The sequence below is a fragment of the Thermobia domestica genome, chromosome 10 (genome assembly GCF_964235325.1).
Source record: "Thermobia domestica chromosome 10, izTheDome1.hap1.1, whole genome shotgun sequence".
NCBI lineage: Eukaryota > Metazoa > Arthropoda > Insecta > Zygentoma > Lepismatidae > Thermobia > Thermobia domestica.
Window position 1 is genome coordinate 136,586,839 of NC_137463.1, and position 20,774 is coordinate 136,607,612.

A 20,774-nucleotide genomic window follows, 5' to 3' on the forward strand; every position below is an offset into this window, starting at 1 on the left:
TCTATAAGTTGGCCACAATGAAGCAATGTTTACCCTATGATGATAATGGTAAATTTACCTGTGTATCTTGGCCACGCAAAATACAGTTTTGTTATTTTTCTTAACTCTTTCGAATTCTCATATGAGAGGCAGATGTTCTGTACTTGTGACTGGACACAAAGAAGCATAGATTCGCACGATTTGTTCTTGGAGGTCAATGACCAGAACACTGCCCTCATAAAGGGGTGGTGAAGGATGGGGTGAATAAGAAAAAGCACGTACAGGAATTCAGGAAATGGTTATAGTATTTGTTTACCCTATCTTTTTTTGGTAAAATCATTAGCTATATCAACTCCTCTCATCAGTGGGGAGCTTTAGTAATTCCGGAAAATTCTCAAGGTTAAAACTAACCATCTCAATTGTCAACTATTGGCACGTGTTGGCTTGTCAAAAGATAGCGGAGTTTTTGAGGTATGAATTCCCTTAAGATTTTTCCAAAACATCTTTCGCTCCGAGGGAAACACTTATAGCTCATTAACAAGAGGTAGTTAACTACAATATTAGAATGTGCATATCTACCAAAAAGAATAAAACAAATACGTCGAGCATGAACCACCATTCAGTAACAACTAAAAAAAAGTAATATAAATTGCATATAAATTTCTCAATTTATAACTTAGCTTTTCTTGTTTTCAATCTGAATAACTCAGTGTGCTATAATATCAATTTCAATAAACTGCGTACATACACTTCTATTTCATGGTTGTTTGTGTTATTGTGTTTTCAATCCGAATAATCCAATGTACCAGACTAGTTTTCAGGAAGAGAAAGGTATGCACATATATTAAACATACTATAGTAATATTTTCTAGTACTGTATATTTTTATGATTACCCTATATACATTATTTATAAGTAGCTGTCGTGCCACTGATTAAAATTTTACAATCAAGTAATACTGGAAATCCTATTCTAAAAATACACAAATCACACTTATTTTCTGTAAGTTGGCCACCTGTCTAAGTTGGCCACTTTTCGATGGAACCGATGGTGGCCAACATAGATAGGTTTCACTGTATTAAAAGATGAATATGGTTAAAAATTCTTTGATAAACGATAAATTCAAATATCTTAGGTGGGGCAGATATTAAGGCAATGGGCCGATAATTTTGAATGTCATGGTTGTCACAGTTGCTTTTTGGTATTGGTAAAATATTCGAAATTTTCCACTTAGATGGGAACAGGGATGACGATAGTGATTTATTAAACATAGTTAATAGTGGATATTTTAGGATTTCAGCGCATTCTTTTATTACGTATGGAGAGACATCGTCCGGGCTAGGGGAGCTTCTACGCTTGAGATTTTTAATTGCCTTTTCTACTTCGGTCAGATGTATGGGGTGAAAATTTAGGTTGACAATTATTTCAGATTACTAGTTCATTTGCAAGCCTACCGTGAAAATTTTAGGGGAGCCAGCAGAAATTTAGGGGGGCGGCCCCCTAGCCCCCCTGGATAGAGGCTTGGAGGTAAGCAACTTCTTTCTCATAGTAAGTATGGTCGGTAATCCACTTACGTATTGTACAGCGCAAGTGGGCCATCTTATAGAAGTGTTGGATATACTGTATAACGAAGAAGCTATACAGCATATAAAATTTCTTAACTTATTGTTAAAAGTGTTGACATTAAACTGAAAGATTTCATTTTTGTTGAAAACGTCGTGCATACTAAACGTTCAGGAGTATTTAATTAAATAAAATACCAAAATTGATTGAAGATGGTATATTATATGGTACGTTCATTTTATAAATTAAGAAAGTAATCGGTCGTCTCTAGAAATGAAGACATCCTCTTTACTTCGAGGCAGGCACGTGATCGATGATGATGAGTGACCTCGCTCAGTTTTTAAGGGTGTCTGTTTAACAATTTGTTGTATCTGAAGATCTCTTAACAATGATTTCAGTCCTGACCTACGCTTCTGCGAGAGAAGAATCAGAGTTGGTGGAGTTGGAAGGCGTGGGCAGCGAGTGTACGGATTGGTTCCGAGGTGAATGCAGGATTTAGCCCGTGTGTGTAAGTGTGCGTGTGGATCAGGGTCTCTCTGTCGCAAGGAGATCGCGATGCAGTCGGGCATAGATGTTCGTCAAGTGCACAGGTGTTGCGTGGTTAGGCGACGTGTTTGACATCGTATCACACGTGCGTGCATGTAAGTGATTAATCGTGCGTTTAAATTTCGTATATTAAAATGGTATAATGTAAAGTAGAAATACTTCGTAACGTACTCGCGCAAAAAGTATTGTATTGGGTAAACATAAAATAAATAAAAATAATAATAAACAGTAACAACGAAAAGTTATTGGATAATTAGTTTTTTCTTATATTTGTTTCGATCTAAAGTGAATTCCTTCTAAAATTAGTACCCTGTACTGTAGTTAACTATGTTTTTCGTAAGTGTGGTTCATTGTACATAATATTATTTTATATTAAAAAAAAAAAAACAGGAAGAAAGACAAAAGGAAAATGTCGGCAAGTGTTTTCACTGTGTTCAGTCCAATAACATTGGCATTTCTGTTGGTATTTCCCACGGGTAAGTACTCTATTATCTTTCTTTTTTTCTTTTTATACTTCTTATTTGTAGAGATCTATGTTTTTCAAGTGACATGGAAATTTTATCACACATCTGTTTACTGTAAACGAATAAAAAGCTGACAAACTTACCTTCATTTGTTTACCTTAACAGGAGACTTCCTTTTTCGAGGAAAAAAAAAGACCATGTAAGAAAATATTCTCAGCAGTAAATCTGCCGTGAAGATTAACTATCTGTGATGAATGGTTACAGAATATTATCTATGTCGTCTTCTTGCTGCAGATGGAGGTTTTCGTTATGGAGATTTTCGTTAAGAAAGAAAAAAAAAGAAAAACGAAAGAAAGAAAAAAGGAAAGGGAATCCTATGAATTTATTAAAGCTACCCCTTAAGCGATATCTTTTCCTCCTACAACCTATAGTTCGAATGTTCAGACTTACTCGCTCATACTATATTGTTTTGTTTTCACTAGAGATGCAAAAAAGCCGGCTTTTTTGAATCGATGTTTTTTTTCACATAAAAAGCCGGCTTTTTTGGAAAAAACCGAGAATTTTGGAAATTTTGGCTTTTTTCATTTTCATGATTTTTCTATCCAAATAGCTTTCTTACAGTATATTCTATAGTTAGATAAGATTTCCACGACCTGAATGCCATATTTAGCTCTGTAATTCACCATCAAGATGGATGGAGCACATATTTTACGAATTAAAGCTAACATGAAGAATGTAGTATTTGAGGGCAATTTTACAGGCTACTTAACTTTATTTTAACTTTTGAGTTATCGACATTTTTTTCCTTCTCTAGATCATTTTAGTTTGTCATCCGTGTTTCATTTCTAAGAGCTTAGTACTCCAGCTTCTAGCACGAAAGTTAAACTTACGTTTTTCTGTATATCCGTCAAAGCATACGTTTTTCAATATTTCCGTCAAACCGTATTTCCACATTTCTGTTATACTGTAGTTGTGCAATGATTTAGCAATAATTTTCCAGATACAACCTTGAATACCAATTTATACAAATAATCAATAGCGGATTTAGAAAAGTACTTTGGGAGGGGTTTCTCTGATTGTTTCGTTTTCTAAAAAGTCCTAATTTTATTTGGGAGGTGCTTGAAGTTTATGAGTACAGGCATAACTAATATTTCGTTTCGTTTATATGTTTAGCAATAATCTTCCGGATAAACCTTGAAGATCATTTTATACTGAGAATCAGTGGCGAATTTAAAAAAGTGTTTTGGGAGGGGTTTTCTTACTACTAATGTTTAGTTTTTCTAAACATTCGTAATTTTTATTTGACGGGAGCTTAAAGTTTATGAGTAAAGGCATAAATAATAGATATTTCGTTCGTTTTAGACATTCCACAACTTTGGAGAACAGGCTTCAGTCCGAAAGACCGATCCTCTAACCTTCGCAAAACCGTCACTGCTGGTAATTAGTAATAATAACGATTTAAAAACAATAAGAAAGGAAGTCAGCCAACTCCTACACTCCTAGTCGGCCAGTACACGCACTATTTCTACATTCTCAGATGGAATAAAGGAAGGCTTTGTCAGAATGGTCGAATGCTGGGTTGAATCCCGGACTTCCCGATAGAAGCGCAAAAGCCAACCACTCAGTCACGTTTGTTGTGCAGTTGTATTTAGCTTAACTTAAATATATTCCGTAGTCTTTTTTTTTTTTTTTGTTCCGTAATGATATGTTGAATCCCTCTTGTTAAAAATTCAGAAAACTTGAGGACTGGGTAAACCGTGATGGTGGTCAAGGGCGCCCATGTTGTGGTTTCCAAGGAGGGGCAAGTATAAGCGACGTTTCAAAAATAGTTTCAAATTTTGCTGTAACTAATGTAAAAATCCTATTGGATTTTCAATATTCTGAAGTACATTTTCGTCTATGGGGGGCAAGCGCCCTCTTAACCTCCCTGATGGGCGCCCTTGATGGTGGTTATAAAAAACTTGACTGTAGAATTTCAGGAATATACAGAACCAAAAGTTCCAGATGTGCAGCCTTTAATTGTATCATATAAATCTAAATATTTTTCTTATGATTTATTTTAATTTTATTTTGTTTCAAAAAGGGGGTATGGAATATTTTGAAGTAAAAATACTACATAGAATTTTGCTAGTTATTTGTTTATTTTTTAAAAGAAGTTTTTACTCTTAGGGTTGGCTCGTTTACACCAGCTGTTTTTTTTTTAATAACTGGTTTAAACTAAAAAAAATAAAAGAACAAAAATGCGAATCGTGTGAACTTCATGGTGACGTTTCACATGTCAAACCATCTGCATTAGTCTTATTTCCTTTTCACCTTTTAATCAAGGTGTCTCATGTTCAATTCTCGGTCGAACCACAACCCTTCTTTCATGTGTAAACCAAGTACTCTTTCGGATGTCACTTTAAGCGAAAGTCTTCTCCTTGATAACCTCAGTATTACGTAAGGATGTTAAGCCTAAACATACGAAACGAAACCAAATTATATATATTTCTGCATGCCTGTTGTTTTATAAAGAAGCGAAGGTTGCTTAAATATATTGATTAAAATTGGTAAAATTTATCGATTGCCTACTTAGCTTCCAACATTAGCTTGGATTGGACTTTCAATGATACCTACATACTAAATTTGTAATTTAATACCTCAGTTTTAGCGTACTGATTATAATACTTTGACCTTTAAATTTTACATGCAAATTAAATTTTACAGGATTTTCCCGTTATTGTTTTACATTTAAAAGAATGACGGGATTTTCCCGATGGCTAGGGCGGGAGTTTCTCAATTTAAGAAATTTACTGACCGGACTTCTTTAAGCTTATGGGACCTCTTCCAGCATAACCCCGTTGTTGAATAATAACACCAAGGCGAAACAAACTTATTTCTGTGAATATGTAATATAAATACATAAAGCAAAATATCTAAATCAAAAAATCTGGTTTAAACCCCAAAAAAGCCTGGTTTAAACTGCCCCCCAAAAACGGGTTTTTGGCATTTTCAGAAACAACCATGGTTCTTGCCAACTCTGCTTACTTTTGTATATAGGAGGTTAAAATGTGTTTATTATATACATTGGTAAATCCTTTGAAATTCATAATGTAAAAATGTTGAAGTAAAATTGTTTAAAATATCTTTTCGAAATTCATGGTTTACTTTCGAGGTTTTATATTATTATCGGCATCAACCACTAATTAAATGACTTTCTGTGTTATAGAGAAGCGAAACAAAGTCTGCTTTATCGATTTAAAGCAGAATTTTGAAAAAAGCCCAAAATTTCCGAAGCAAAAAAGCGAAGCAGAAAAAACCGAGTTTTTTTCCAAAAAAGCCGGTTTTTTTCCGAGCCCTTGCATCTCTAGTTTTCACTGATAGATTTTTTTTTTTTTGTTTTGTTTATGCTATCTCACATGTGGGAAAGAGAATGAATGCTCTCCGGAGTACAATAACTGGAAACTTAGGAGATGTAGAATTATCCAAGACTTCTTTTAAGGTACCACACCATAAAATTCATTTAGAGAGAATTTGAACCCACTTGGCTTTCGATATTAACTTACATCCAATAAATAATGTACACAATTAATTTGTAATCATTGTTCAGTTTCGAAATTTCACATTCTCATTGGAAATCTAATCTGAATCATTTGCTTCAAATAGAAAAAAAAATCATAGTTCTGTGTTGAATTATCTATCATTGCATTAGTACATGTGGTAGTGCGGTAACGCAATACCAAATGCAGTAATTTTTAACTGAAAACTGGAAACAGAGGAACATAATGTACTTATAGAACACTTACTGTATCGAATGTTTTGGTGTTTTGAGAATTTGTAAGGCAGTTTTGAATTGTCCTTCTCTCTCTCTCTCTTTCCCTACCGGTGTGTCACGCTGTTACATAGGATGTTGCAAAATTTTAGAATTTTAAAATCACGAAGAATTTCATACTTAGTTCAAATCAATTTCGAGACTGACAGTACCAGTCAACGCCTTCAGAGGGAACAACAATACTCTCAGTGCTACGTAGTCACTACGTCATAGAAACATGTAGGCTTACATTATTATAATTTATATTATCATTGATTAAAAAAATCAAGTAAGAAGCAAATGTGTCGCGATGTCGCACAGTGGGGCCAAACACCCGTTTTGCGGACAAAATTCTCGATAATAGTGTAATGTTGGTAGAAGAAACAGACGGTGGTGTCCTCCCTTGTATGTTGTGGTGGTGTATCAAATGAAACTATTTCCGGAACGTTGTGACTGACTGCATTCAAGATGTCGCGAGATATCTTTTCAAACAGAACATTAAATTGAGCTCTGTAAACTTCTGATGCATACAATGGATGATGCTAATCAGAAATATCTTTTAGAAAAAGTACAATTTGAGGAAGTCATACTCTGCAAAATATTGTAGAATAAGTAAATCATAGAGAAATAACATATACAAAAAAGCGTGCTAAACACAATATTATGTTATTTTATATCTTAATTATAATACAAAGAAACGGTACATTTATATGAGTGTTTTCATAAGTCCATAACTTGAAAATTACAAAACTTAGATTGCACTCTTGAAAAACGATTTTTGTATATTTTAAAAGCGAAAAAACAACTTGCTTTATTCATGTCGGGAAAAGGCTGTTCATTCTATTAACAACGGTGTAAAAATATATACATTCTTCTTATATGTATAACACACTTTAGAAATAATTCACAGGAGGAACTGAAAAGACAAGTGTTTTTCAAAGAAAATCTAAATAAATAATCCTGTAGCTTCAGTACTTAGAGGAAGATGTTTCTTCTTTAGTTCGGGCCTCAGGAAAGTTATGTATGGGTCTGATGACTCGAGGATTTTATGGAACGCATCTTCATTGGTGGCTGTACGGGAACATTTTCTTGTATGGTGAAGCCTGTAATCCTTATATTCTTTATGAAGAGTTTCTTGCGTTTCCTCTGAAAGTAACCCGATAGGCAGAGCTGCAGCTTGTATTATTTCGGCCCCATGTATCAATACTTTGTGCACTGTAGAAGGCATATAGTACCACGGGTATAACTGCATAGCTAATTTAGCCGTTTCTGCTGTGTACAATCTAAATTTATCTGAATCAATTGCAGAGTTGCTGTTAATTACCTCCAGTATTATACCAAGCCGGCGAATCAAGTTTTCGTCTATGTGTGTAATCTCTGCTGTTAGAGAAAAATGTCGGAAGAATATCCTGGAGGTATTTCCGGTATTTTTCGAACCATAACCCTGTTTTACGACATCAACTTTAATCCCGAGCTCATTCATAAATCGTTGTTGGATGCGTTTCTTTGCAGCTTCTTTGATTGGGAGAGTATCTTTCGTAGTCCTCCACGACTTGAATTGTTGATTGTAGCTTAGATGTAGTACATATTCCATGAACTTGATTCGAGCATGAAGAGGTGAAATCCCAAGCTTCAGTACTTTTTCATTAGATTGCTTCAGGTCAAGTTTCGATAAGTCGTTCATCTCCGATGGGCGAGCCCCACAAATGAAGCAGTTACTTGCTGCAGATGTCTCACTAATATGTTGAGCAACTTTTCCGTCCAACATTGTCAAATGTAAAACATGTTTTACAGTGATACAGTTGAGCCCTAGGTTCAATCGTGTTTCTTGCAAGTTCTTGATTTCCCTTTCAACCCTCAATTTCTCAGTTTTTATTATTTCAGGTGTCTCTTTTATGAATTGATACCTGAGTTATCGACAGTGTCGCGTCGAGGAAGGTCGAGGATTAACCCAAATTGATTTATCTTCATTCCCAGGTAGGGTTATTTGTAAAGGCACAATAGAAGTCATAAATAAATTAGCATCTGGTCTCGCGTCACTTTCACTTGCAAACCGTTGAGAGAACACGTTCTGGCCAGACGAGCCATCAAAGCCCCATTTTGTATGCATTGTCTGTGCCTGGCAGTTCAACTTTTCTAATTCCTTCTCATTTATTGTTTTTAGGATCCTTTCGGTTGTATGATTAAGTAAACTTTGGAGCGGGACTTCTGCGGAGGTATCGGTAATTTTGATATCATTGGGGTGACAATCTTTCTTTGCGCGCTGGATTTTTTTATAGCTGGGGAAAATATTGAACCCTTTTTCTTTTGTGGCAGCTCTGATTACCTCGTATTGATATTTGGAAAGCTTAGCCGGTGTGAAGATTGTAAAATCAGCACTGAAACTTTCCAATGTGTTTCTTGAATACGACGAAGCAGCAGCATCTATTACGCCTTGGGAATGTGATGCTCTTAGATCGTGAACTTTACGTCTTTTACTTCTCTCACAACAATCTTCAAAACACTTTTTAGGCCTTCCAACAGGATTGGAAGACTTCGGCGAATGAGCATCATCACTGGAGAAACTAATCACAAATTCGCCATTCATCCACTCGCGATACTTCTTGCGAAAACATGTTTTACTGTGATTAACTATTTTTAGTTTTGTACATAATGCGGCAAAAATCTTTTCTTTATTTCATCACAAATTCGAGAAAGTTTATCTTCAAGCATGTGCTGATATCTTTCGCGAATAAAACACTCCACTGATCCACCTGTAAGTAGCACTTCACAAAGTTCGGCATATTTTACTGCTTCTTCCATTATACGAAGAGAGCACACACTCTCACTGAAACAACTGCTGTAACTACTGAATAGAAACTCCATGACAGCCAATTGACTTTATAGTACTCGCTGCACACGGCCCTATTTTTACCTCCTACTATGTTGCTCCACGGGAACTGGGTTTTCTCAAAGCAATCAGCCAGCTTACAACGGTGCTATGGCTACATTTTGCGGCATATTGTGATACAATTTACAGAGAAAGTAGTTTACTACAGTAGTTTCATGAAAACGTTTTAATTAGAGCGGAGTTCAGCGGAGCTTTTTTTATAAGCCTAGACATGTGTGCAATTCCTTGAAAAACTCATTATTTTGCTCAAATTACCCCTTCTATGTAACTTTTTTTGGCGAACTAATTGTTTGTCGCATGCTTGCCTGCATTCACATCAGTCACGTTAGGGCAGCTATTTTTTTCCCCATAAAGCAAAACTGTATTTTACCTCTCAATAAACCTACGTAAACTCAGCAACTTCAACATTGTTGAGTTTTAAATACAATTTACTAATTGCAAAAGAATGCTAATTGCAAAATCATTATCACAATCGGATTCCTCGCTTCATTTACTATAGAAAACGTATAGATTATCGCCCAAATTGTCACTTTCATGACATTCCATTTTGTCCGCCTTGGCCCCACTGTGTGTCGTGAGCATAAAAATGTTGGGAATCACTGCCTTAATGGATGTATTGTGAGAATGGAGTAGTTGTGCGAAGCAATGAAAACTTAAAAATGAAAAGTGACAATAATATTATAGATTTATCGGGTATGTCTCTATAGACAGGGTAAAGTAAACTGGTGACATAGCCACGTCAGGACCTGTTATTTAAAGGTCTGTTATTTATTTTAGAACCTGTTATTTACTTTAGCTACTTGGTCTAGAGGAGGCACATGGCCATGTAGTTCGAACGGATACCTTTTTCTTGTCAAAGCTAGCTTAGCTGCTATTAGATTTCTTTCAATTTTGAACCAATCTTCTCTTGCTTGAAACAGTTTTTGATGCCTAATAGTAAAAATCAGTCATTTCCAATTTTACGACACTAGTTAGTCTACATGGTGTAGGACAGTACTTGCACTATCTGACACGGGAGGGTCCCACAAGTTGTCGCTAAAATCTGATTGCCACATAGCAAAACTGATAGAGCATCATGAGAAATGAAAACAAGCAAAATTTAAGGTGCTATGGACCAGAAGGATACAAACTAGGGGGCATCAAAATCTCAATATCCAAAAAACTAAATCATGGAATTATGTACGTTAAAAGTAAATATCTTGAAAACCGTTAAAACAATCAAAACAAAAGTTGCAAAATATAATGAGAACAAAATGACGTCGATTTAGACAGCCGGAAATGGTCTCAATCATTTGTACATGATTTGTACAGAAATGTGCTGGCGAAATTTTCATTTGCACACAATTAGGGGCCCCACCAGAACGAAAACAAAGTGGGGGCTATTTAAATGGTAGCCCCCACCATGTCCAATTCAATCACAAATCGGCGCAATCGTTTGTACATCGTTTGTACAAAAATGCGCATTCGAAATTTTCGTTTGTACACAGTTAGGGGCGCCGCCCGAACAAAAACACAGTGGGGAGCTGTCTAAATGGTAGTCCCCCCACCATGTCCAATTCAATCACAAATTGTCGCATTCGTTTCTATATCCTTTGTACAGAAATGTGCATTCGAAATTTTCGTTTGTACACAATTACGGGCGCCTCCAGAACGAAAACACAGTGGGGAGCTGTCTAAACGGTAGCCCTCCCACCATGTCAAACTAAATCACAAACTGTCGCATTCGTTTGTACATCATTTGTACAGAAATGTGCAGGCGAAATTTTCGTTTGTACACAATTAGGGCCGCCGCCAGGATGAAAACAAAGTAGATGCTGTCTAAATGGTAGTCCCGCACAATGTCCAATTCAATCACAAAATGTCGCAATCGTTTGTACAGAAATATGCTGGCAAAATTTTTGTTTGTACACAATGACGGGCGCCGCCAGAACGAAGACAAAGTGGGAGCTGTCTAAGTGGTAGCCCCCCACCATGTCAAACTAAATCACAAACTGTCGCATTCGTTTGTACATCATTTGTACAGAAATGTGCAGGCGAAATTTTCGTTTGTACACAATTAGGGCCGCCGCCAGGATGAAAACAAAGTAGATGCTGTCTAAATGGTAGTTCCGCACAATGTCCAATTCAATCACAAACTGTCGCAATCGTTTATACAGAAATGTGCAAGTGAAATATTCGTTTGTACGCAATTAGGGGCGCCGCCAGAACGAAAATAAAGTGGGGGCTGTCTAAATGTTAGTATCACCACCATGTCCAATTCAATCACAAAGTGTCGTAATCGTCTGTACATCATTTGTACTGAAATGTGCAGGCGAAATTTTCGTTTGTACACAATTACGGGCGCCGCCAGAACGAAAACACAGTGGGGAGCTGTCTAAATGGTAGCCCTCTCACCATGTCCAATTCAATCCCAAACTGTCGCAATCGTTTGTACAGAAATATGTTAGCGAAATTTTAGTTTGTACAAAATTAGGGGCTCCGCCAGAACGAAAATAAAGTGGGGGGGTATCTAAATGGTAGCCCCCACCATGTCTAATTCAATCAAATTCTCGCAATCGTTTGTACAGAAATATGCTGGCGAAATTTTCGTTTGTACACAATGATTTGCGCCGCCAGAACGAAGACAAAGTGGGGGCTGTCTAAGTGGTAGCCCCCCACCATGTCTAATTAAATCACAAACTGTCGCATTCGTTTGTACATCATTTGTACAGAAATGTGCAGGCGAAATTTTCGTTTGTACAAAATTAGGGGCGTAGGGGCTGTCTAAGTGGTAGCCCCCACCATGTCCAATTCAATCACAAACTGTCGCAATCGTTTGTACAAAAATGTGCAGGCAAAATTTTCGTTTGTACACAACTAGGGTTGCCGCCAGAACGAAAACAAAGTGGGGGTGTGTCTAAATGGTAGCCCCACACCATGTTCAATTCAATCACAAATTGTCGCAATCGTTTGTACATTGTTTGTACAGAAATGTGCAAGCGAAATATTCGTTTGTACGCAATTAGGGGCGCCGCCAGAACGAAAAACAAAGTGCGGGCAGTCTAAATGTTAGTCCCAGCACCATGTCCAATTCAATCACAAAGTCAAACACCGTGTGCGTGGGTTTTCTCGGGGTTCTCCCGTTTCCTCCCACTTTCTTCATTCCACCATTTCATTCATTTCTCATCATCACCGTCTCCTTTAGCCTAACTGGCATAAACGTGGGACGTAAAACTCAAAGATTTCATTTCATTTTTTCAATCACAAAGTGTCATAATAATTTGTACATCGTTTGCACAGAAATGTGCAGGCGAAATTTTCGTTTGTACACAATTAGGGGCACCACCAGAACAAAAACAAAGTGGGGGCTGTGCAAATGGAAGCCCCCCACCATGTCCAATTCAATCACAAATTACTGTGCTCGTGGGTTTTCTCGGGGTTCTCCCGTTTCCTCAAACTTTCTTCATTCCACCATTTCACTCATCTCTAATCATCACCGTCTCCTTTAGCCTAATCGGCATATCTGTGGGACGTAAAACTTAAAGATTTCATTTTTTCAGTCACAAATTGTCGTAATCGTTTGTACAAGGTTTGTACAGAAATGTGCAGGCGAAAGTTTCGTTTGTACACAAATGGAGCGCCGCCAAAACGATAACAAAGAATGGTCTGTCTAATTGGTAGCCCTCCGACCACGTCCAATTCAACCCCAAACTGTCGCACTTGTTTGTACGTCCCGTGGCTAAGTGGTTAGCGTACGCGCCTTTGGCGTGGGAAACCCGGGTTCGATTCCCGGCGGGAGCTCATGTGGTTCGGATTCCACGTTAATCAGTAGGTCCACGTCTCATATAGCCTCGCTGCTGAAAGGGACGCTAAACTAAAATCGACTCAATTGTTTGTACGTCTTTGTACAGAAATGTGCAATTGAAAATTTCGTTTGCACATAAATGCGGCGCCGCCAAAACGATAACAAACTATGGGTAGTCTAATTGGTAGTCCCCCCACCATGTCGAATTCAACCACAAACTGTCGCACTTGTTTGTACGTCTTTGTACAGAAATTTGCAGGCGAAATTTTCGTTTGTACACAATTAGGGGCGCGCCAAAACGATAACAAAGTTTGGGCTGCCTAATTTGTAGTACCTCCCCACGTCCGATTCAAAAGAAAATTATCTCAATTGTTTGTACATAGTTTGTACAGTAATGAGCAGGCGAAAGTTTTGTTTCTACGCTATCAGGGGCGTCGACAGAACGAAAACAAAGGGGAGCTGTCTAAGTGCTAGCCCCACCATGTTCGATTGAACCACAAATTGTCTCGATCGTTTATACATCGTTTGTGCAGAAATGTACAGGTAAAATTTTTATTTGTACTAAGTAATATACGGATGTGAGTGTTTTTAATATTTGACCTAGAATTGAAGAAAAGGTGTGGGGATTGCAGTTATTGTAATTATGTATATATCTCGGGATTGCTCAAAGTTAGAGATATGAAGGTTGTTATTTCGACTTCTCATTTCAAATGTTAAACCAGTGTATCGTGTTTTAACGTTTTTTGATACTTAACCCAGAAAGTAAGAAAGGGGGTGGGGCTACAGCTGTGTATTACCGTTTTTGCTGTTTAGCGATCAACGTTAACCGGTTTGAAGAACGGTTGCTGAGATTGAAAATTGTACCTATTACACTAGTCGACAAAAAAATCTTTTTCTCTGGCACACGGAAGAAAATACCTGATTCTAACAGAACTTTTCACGTAGAATTCGAATCTGCAATCAGTTTTTCTCCATCACCCTCAGTTTTCCCGTGACAGATAGATTTTTGGGAAATTTCCCCTCAAATGTCCCTTTTTTAAAATATTTTCATACCTGTAGCTCGGGTACCTTAGTTATATAAACACACAAATTGTATTGTATGTTAGCTTGATTTATACTTAGTAAGCCCTCTAAGTTTCATAAGAATAGCATTATTCTTTCTAGAGAAATAAACATATTTATATAAAAAATATGCTATGTGTACTGTTCATTTTACCATATTCATTAGTGCAGATAAAATCACATAACTTCCACGAAAATTACAATATAAGCACTGATTATACCTCAATGGATTTGAAATAAAACGCATTTTCAATTATGTATACACCGTGTCACCATTTTGTATCTACTTAATAAATAATACAAAAGAAGCGAGTGGTATCTTCTTAATAAATGAACACTTACTTACCTTAACTAAAATGTTTTAGTTGTCGACTTTCTTCTGTGTTTGGCTTCTGGAACATCTCTTTTGAGTGTCCAACAGTAATCAGCAGCATTTGTGAACTCCAATGTCCCTGGTATCTCTTGTCCATGGATGAAATGTACTGATGAAAACGTTCCCCATGCTCATCACTAACAGCACCAAGGTTTTCAGGAAAGAAATCCAGGTGGGAGTCTAGAAAGTGAACTTTAAGGGACATGTTGCAACCCATTTCTTTGAATGATTGCAGGAAACCACTCACAATTTCACGGTAATTTGGACCTTTCTGGTTTCCTAAAAAAATTCTCTGTTGAACATTTAAATGAACACCAAGCTGCTTTCTGAACTGGAGTTAAGAGATCCTCAAATTTTTGGTCACGAATCAAACATCTTATTTTTGTGTCTACAAAAATCCCTAACGTCACTAACCCGAGGAAATTTTTCCTTGAGGTAACAAAATCCTGCATTACTTTTGTCCATTGCCTTAACAAAGTTTTTGAAGAGCCCCAACTTTATGTGAACAGGAGGTAGAATTATCTTATCAGGGCTCACTAGTGAGGAATAAACAGCATTTTTCTGTCCAGGAGTTAATACATGTTTTCGCCATTCCTTCTTGATGTAATGTCCCGCTTTGTTCCTGCTGTCCCATTCGCAGAGGAAACAACAATATTTCGTATAACAAGCTGCAAACCCATTAACAAAGAAATGACTTTTAAATCACAGCAAACGGTCCACTTGTATTTCTCATACTGAATTCTTTCTAACACTATTTCGATGTTTTCATAGGTTTCCTTCATATTAGTTGCATAAGCCAAAGGCACTGAAGGAAATTTGTTGCCATTGTGCAAAAGGACAGTCTTAAAACTAGTTTTGGAAGAGTCAATAAACAATCTCCACTCTATACTTATATGTGCATGTTCGAGTGTATCCATCACGGCACAGACATTATTACAATACACTAAATCATTTTCTTGAGAATAATACTTTTGAAACTCTGTATGACGGTTTCAAAAATACACACTTTAGTGTCACGATGGAGCAGATTCCAGCCTTTAAGTCTAGAAGCAAGAAGTTCTGTCTGTATCTTGGAGAGTTTTAAATCCCGTACGAGGTCATTTAGTTCACCCTGAGTTATCAGATGGGGATCCAATGTAGATGTGCTTCCTACATAAGTAGGATCATCTTCATCATCAACTTCAGTAGTTACCTCAAGTACGTAATCCTCATTTACCGTAAGATTAGGAGGAGGTACTGGTACAGGCAGGGGCGGCGATTCGGGGGGTGGGGGCAAGAGGGGGCAGTTGCCCCCCACTTTTTGAAGTGACACATGTAATGTATATAGTTTCATTTGGAAATGAAAAGTTTTTGTATGTATTACTGTACTGGTTCATAGAAAAAATGGTGCCATATAATATTTGTCGTTGCGTGAGTACGTATTGGTTATTTGTCTTCCCGTTGAGTTAAGAAAGCTACAGGAATTGCGTTTTAATTGCAATTAAAAGCAATTAACATTGCAATTGTGTATTTCTTTAAATGTCATAGGATACAGATATGCCTGTAGTATTTACTGTCTCTCATTGTAAGAATAATAACATACATTTAATGGCATGTGTGGAATTAAAAATATAGGTTGTTCATTAATCCCCAGTTTTAATATAACTTCTACAAAACAAGCGTCATTATTCATTACTATGATTGTTGTTATCTTTTCTATTTATTTGTTTTGCAAATTTGTTATTAAATAATCTGATCACAATATTCCAAACAGAATTGTAAGATGTCCATGAGCAAGCAATCAAATCTCTTCTTACACTTTCGTTATTTATGAAAACCTACTTGCGTTGCTCTTGTCAATTTACTTAATAAAATATTAAATACGATATATGGTATTTTAACTAAAAAGGATAGTATCCTAATTAGTTATACAACCTTTCGTCAAAGTGTTAAAAACAACTAGGAAAACTAACAGTGATATACAAATATTCAGATCATGTCTTGCCCCCCCCCCCCACATTTAACGTCCAATCGCTGCCACTGGGTACAGGTAATTCTGCACTCTGTGGAACTGGCCTAATTGCTGATGGCAAATTAGGGTACTGTACTGTGTGCTTAGATTTACTGGTTATTTCTTTTAACTGTGTCATACAAAAGTAGCAGTCTGAAGACTGATCTTTTGGTTCCCTCCAGATCATCGGTTCTGCGAAGTTCATGTTTCGTTCACCATTTGCCCACCCAGGGCCGCCCACAGGGGGGATGTATGGCGCAAGCTGCGCCATTGAGAAAAATTTTGGGGGGGATTTTACTCTACTTTCGAACTAGCAATTTTACTGTCGGAATAGCATTAAAACACGATTTTGAGAAGCTAATTTTCAAAAATTTTCCGGAGTGAACCCCCGTATCCCCTGCTTCGATACTCGATGAATGAAGTACCGCGCAAGTAGCCGTATGAAAGGAAAGGTTGGTTCGTTTTAAGAGAGAAGGGCCGCCCACAGGAGGGATGAATGGCGCAAGTTGTGCCATCGAGAAAAAAATTGGGGAAGAATTTTACTCTAATGTCGAATAAGTAATTTTGCTATCGTCAGAATAACATTGGAACACGATGCGATTTTTTTTTTAAATCTCGAGAATGAATCCCCCTACCCCCTGCTTAGAAACTCTATGAATGAAGTACCGCGCAAGTTGCTATATGAAAGGATGGCGCCAAGTTCTGGTGAACAACAGTTACAAACACTCAAGGAATCACTTTCAAATTTAGATTTGAAACTTGCCTATGTTGTCTGTTGAAAAATATAAAGTAGTTTGACATAATTATGAACTAGTGGTAACCGTACAGACAACAGCCAAGTTTCAAATCTAAATTTGAAGTGAGCCAGTGAGTGTTTGTAACTATTGTCCACCTGAACTTGGCGCCTATTTTTGTGATTTCAATTCTTTTTAAGGCCACTCGTACTTGTCTCTTTTACAGGAATGTTTTTTGTTGGATATCACTTCTTTTTGTAGGCTAATTTCGAGGATAACATTTTCTTTTGGTATCAAACTCAATAACTTGTAACTTGCGTCTTACTTTTCATGTACAAGGGAATTATATCAATATATTGTAAAGAAAAAAATAATACTACTAATTGTAAAAAAAGAATACCTGTGCCATACACAGTGTGTAGAAGTTTTTATACTCTTCAATATCCTTATAGAACATATTTAGTATTGTACACTACCAAGACTACTAATAAGAGTAATGCCATTTTTATAATTACTGCTGCCCCTACTACTACTACAAGCATTCTATAATATTACAACAGGAAATAAAAACAACAACAAAAGTAACAATTACTAGTAGGCCTACTATAAAAACTACTGCTACACTGGGCAATTATTTTTAGAGGACTTGAGTTTTGAGGAGGGATGAGATTATTAGTTTTGGGGGGAGTGCGCCATCAGCTTCGGGGGATGGGCACCCCTGTGCCCACCCAGTCAGACGTTTCACGCAAATACAACAAATGCAATGAGGAGCGAAATTCTTATCTTAGTCTCCTACACAGCAACCAAAATACGTGATAACACTTCCTCACAAGTGGAGTAAAACATCGACGTTGCGATTTAAATGTCAGCTCCCCACATACATAACAGAAATTGTCCGGGTGATTTACACACTTCCTCGGCATCTTGTATCCTGTAAGGTATCACACACACATACACATAGGAATCTACACTCCATGAAACTCCCACAAATTCCCTTTAGAAATTCCCTCATACAAAAATGGCGACATGGTGTACACATCATTGAAAATATGTTTTATTGGAAGTCCAATGAGGTATAAACCGTGCTTATAATGTAATTTTCGTGGAAATTATGTGTGTTAAAGACCGACTCGACCCAACCCGTGACCCGATTGACCCGACCCGACAACCCGACCCGAACTGATCAGATTGACCCGACTCGAATAACTCGAACCGACAACCCGACCCGAGCTGGCCCGATTGACCCGACAACTCGACCCGAGCTGACCCGATTGACCCGACCCGAGCAGACCCGAGTTGACCCGAGTGACCCGACCCGAGGTGACCTGACCCGACAACCGACCCGAGTGACCTGACCTTACAATCTAACTCGTTTGAGAGAACTAGAACCTTACAAAGCTGCCACCATTACAAAAAAAAAAAAAAAAAATTCGTATGCATAAACCATTGTTTCGGCTTTTTTATTTGTAGTATAATTATCCTCCTCCTCAATGTCCTGCCATTAATGACGGGCTAGTTTCCGTGAACTAGGTAAGAAGCTTCCATTTTTGCGATTTCCCGCTAATATCTTCCTCGCAACCCAACATAATGTACCACCCTCCTTATTACAATCTATCAATTGCAACCTTCTTACACTCTCGCTCTCCTGATATCAGCCCCTTTACTACATCTCTCAGAATGCAATCCCTTAGCAAGATCGAAACTTGTGACCCGTCCTTTTTTTCGCTTCCTTGTATCGTTCAATATTGCTCTCGTCTCTTGCATTTTTCCAGCATTTCCTAATTCGCTTTCCTCTCTACCCTGCTAACCTTCTCTATTTTCCTCCACATCCAAATTTCCAAGGTTAAAATTTAGGCAATCAACTTCGAAAGTCAAAATAAAATTTGGAGTGCTGAAGACAACATGATTTTCTAGTAAGGAATGTACTTAGAACTTCTTTTAATATTTTTTGCTGTGTAATAAACCGGGTAGGAAATTTTTTGTCCACGAGCTTTCACATCGAAAATGGCCTGAAACAAGGAGATGCGTTGTCGCCATTATTATTTAACTTTGTTCTGGAATATGCTATAAGGAAAATCAAAGCAACCAGGGCCTACAGTTGAACGGTACTCACCAGGTTATAGCATATGCTGATGATGTAAATTTAATAGGAGATGATAGGAGAACAGTAGAAAGAAATGCAGAGATCTTATTAAACGCTTGCAGGGACATGGGTTTAGAAGTAAATGCAGAGAAAACTAAATACATGGAAGTGCGTCGGGACCGTAATACAGCAAATTATAGATGCGTTAAAATATTAAATAATACTTTTGATAAAGTGGATAGTTTCAAATATCTAGGATCAATATAAGCGGAGGAAAATCATATTCACGAAGAAATTAAATGTCGACTAAAAGCAGGGAATTCGTGTTACTATGCGGTTCAAAATCTCTTGTCGTCGCGAATTCTGTCGAGGAATTTGAAGCTTAAAATATACAAAATGATAATCTGGTGTCAAATGGATGTTCTGCATGGTTGCGAAACATGGACACTTACTCTGAGGGAAGAACATAGACTGAAAGTATTTGAGAACAAGATCCTGAGACGAATATTCGGACCCAAGAGGAACGGGAATGGGTAATGGCGGAAACTTCACAACGAGGAACTACATAATTTATATGGTTTACCCAACATTGTTAGGATCGTCAAGTCTAGGAGGCTTAGGTGGGCGGGTCATGTAGCTAGAATGGAAGAAAGTAGAAACGCTTTCAAAGTCTTGACTGGAAGACCAATCGGAAAACGACCATTAGAAAGACCTAGGCGCAGATGGGAGGACAATATTAAGATGGATCTCGCAGAGATTGGAATACAAAGTAAAAACTGGATGCAGTTAGCTAAGGATAGAAGTCAGTGAAGAGCTTTTGTGAACGCGGCATTGAACCTCCGGGTTCCATAGGCCATAGAGTTAGTTAGTGTAATAAACAAAAATTTCATCATGTTAACATTCCGATTTTCTATTTAGAAACAGCGTTGCTGTCTGATAGAATCATAAGGAACTAATTGCACTGAAATATCATTCTGTTGGGAATTACCTTTTAAAATTTTCTTGACTAATTTATCTAGAAGATATTTGCAACGTTATATAAAATCAGCGAGTAATTTAGTGCGGAGAAAGTCAAATCACTACCGCAGTAATAATAATAATAATAATAATAATAATAATAATAATAATAATAATAATAATAATAATAATAATAATAATAATAATAATAATAATAATCTTTATTTCAGTGCCGCGAACAGCTTTTGGCAAAAATACAGCACTTGGTATCAGAGTATGTGATGGCATAATAATACTACTAAGAAATAAATAATAAGAATAAAAACAATAAAAAGAAGGGTACTAATATAAAACACAATGTAGCTAAAAGTCAGCTAAGCAGAAATAATTCCTTGTCAACGCAGTAAAACTTATCAAGTTTTCCATCCATGTAAAACAACAAAAAGTTAAGAACAGCAGTCATAAAATTACATTTGGTTAATGTTTCTAAACGTCATTGATTAAAAACTGCCAGTCAGATCACATAAAACTTTCACATTGTTTGATACAATAAGTCTGAA

The 20,774-nt window shown here is 37.1% G+C and overlaps 1 protein-coding gene across 1 annotated transcript in view; it reads left to right on the forward strand.

Moving 5' to 3' along the window:
• Window positions 1-1,997: 1,997 nt before the first annotated feature.
• LOC145662734 (uncharacterized) overlaps window positions 1,998-20,774 on the forward strand; it is a gene marked incomplete in the record, with an annotated part of 1,843,005 nt that continues 1,824,228 nt past the window's right edge. Inside the window, 1 exon segment of the mRNA XM_081728599.1 lies at window positions 1,998-2,563. Within this exon segment, the coding sequence (XP_081584725.1) occupies window positions 2,497-2,563 (67 nt within the window).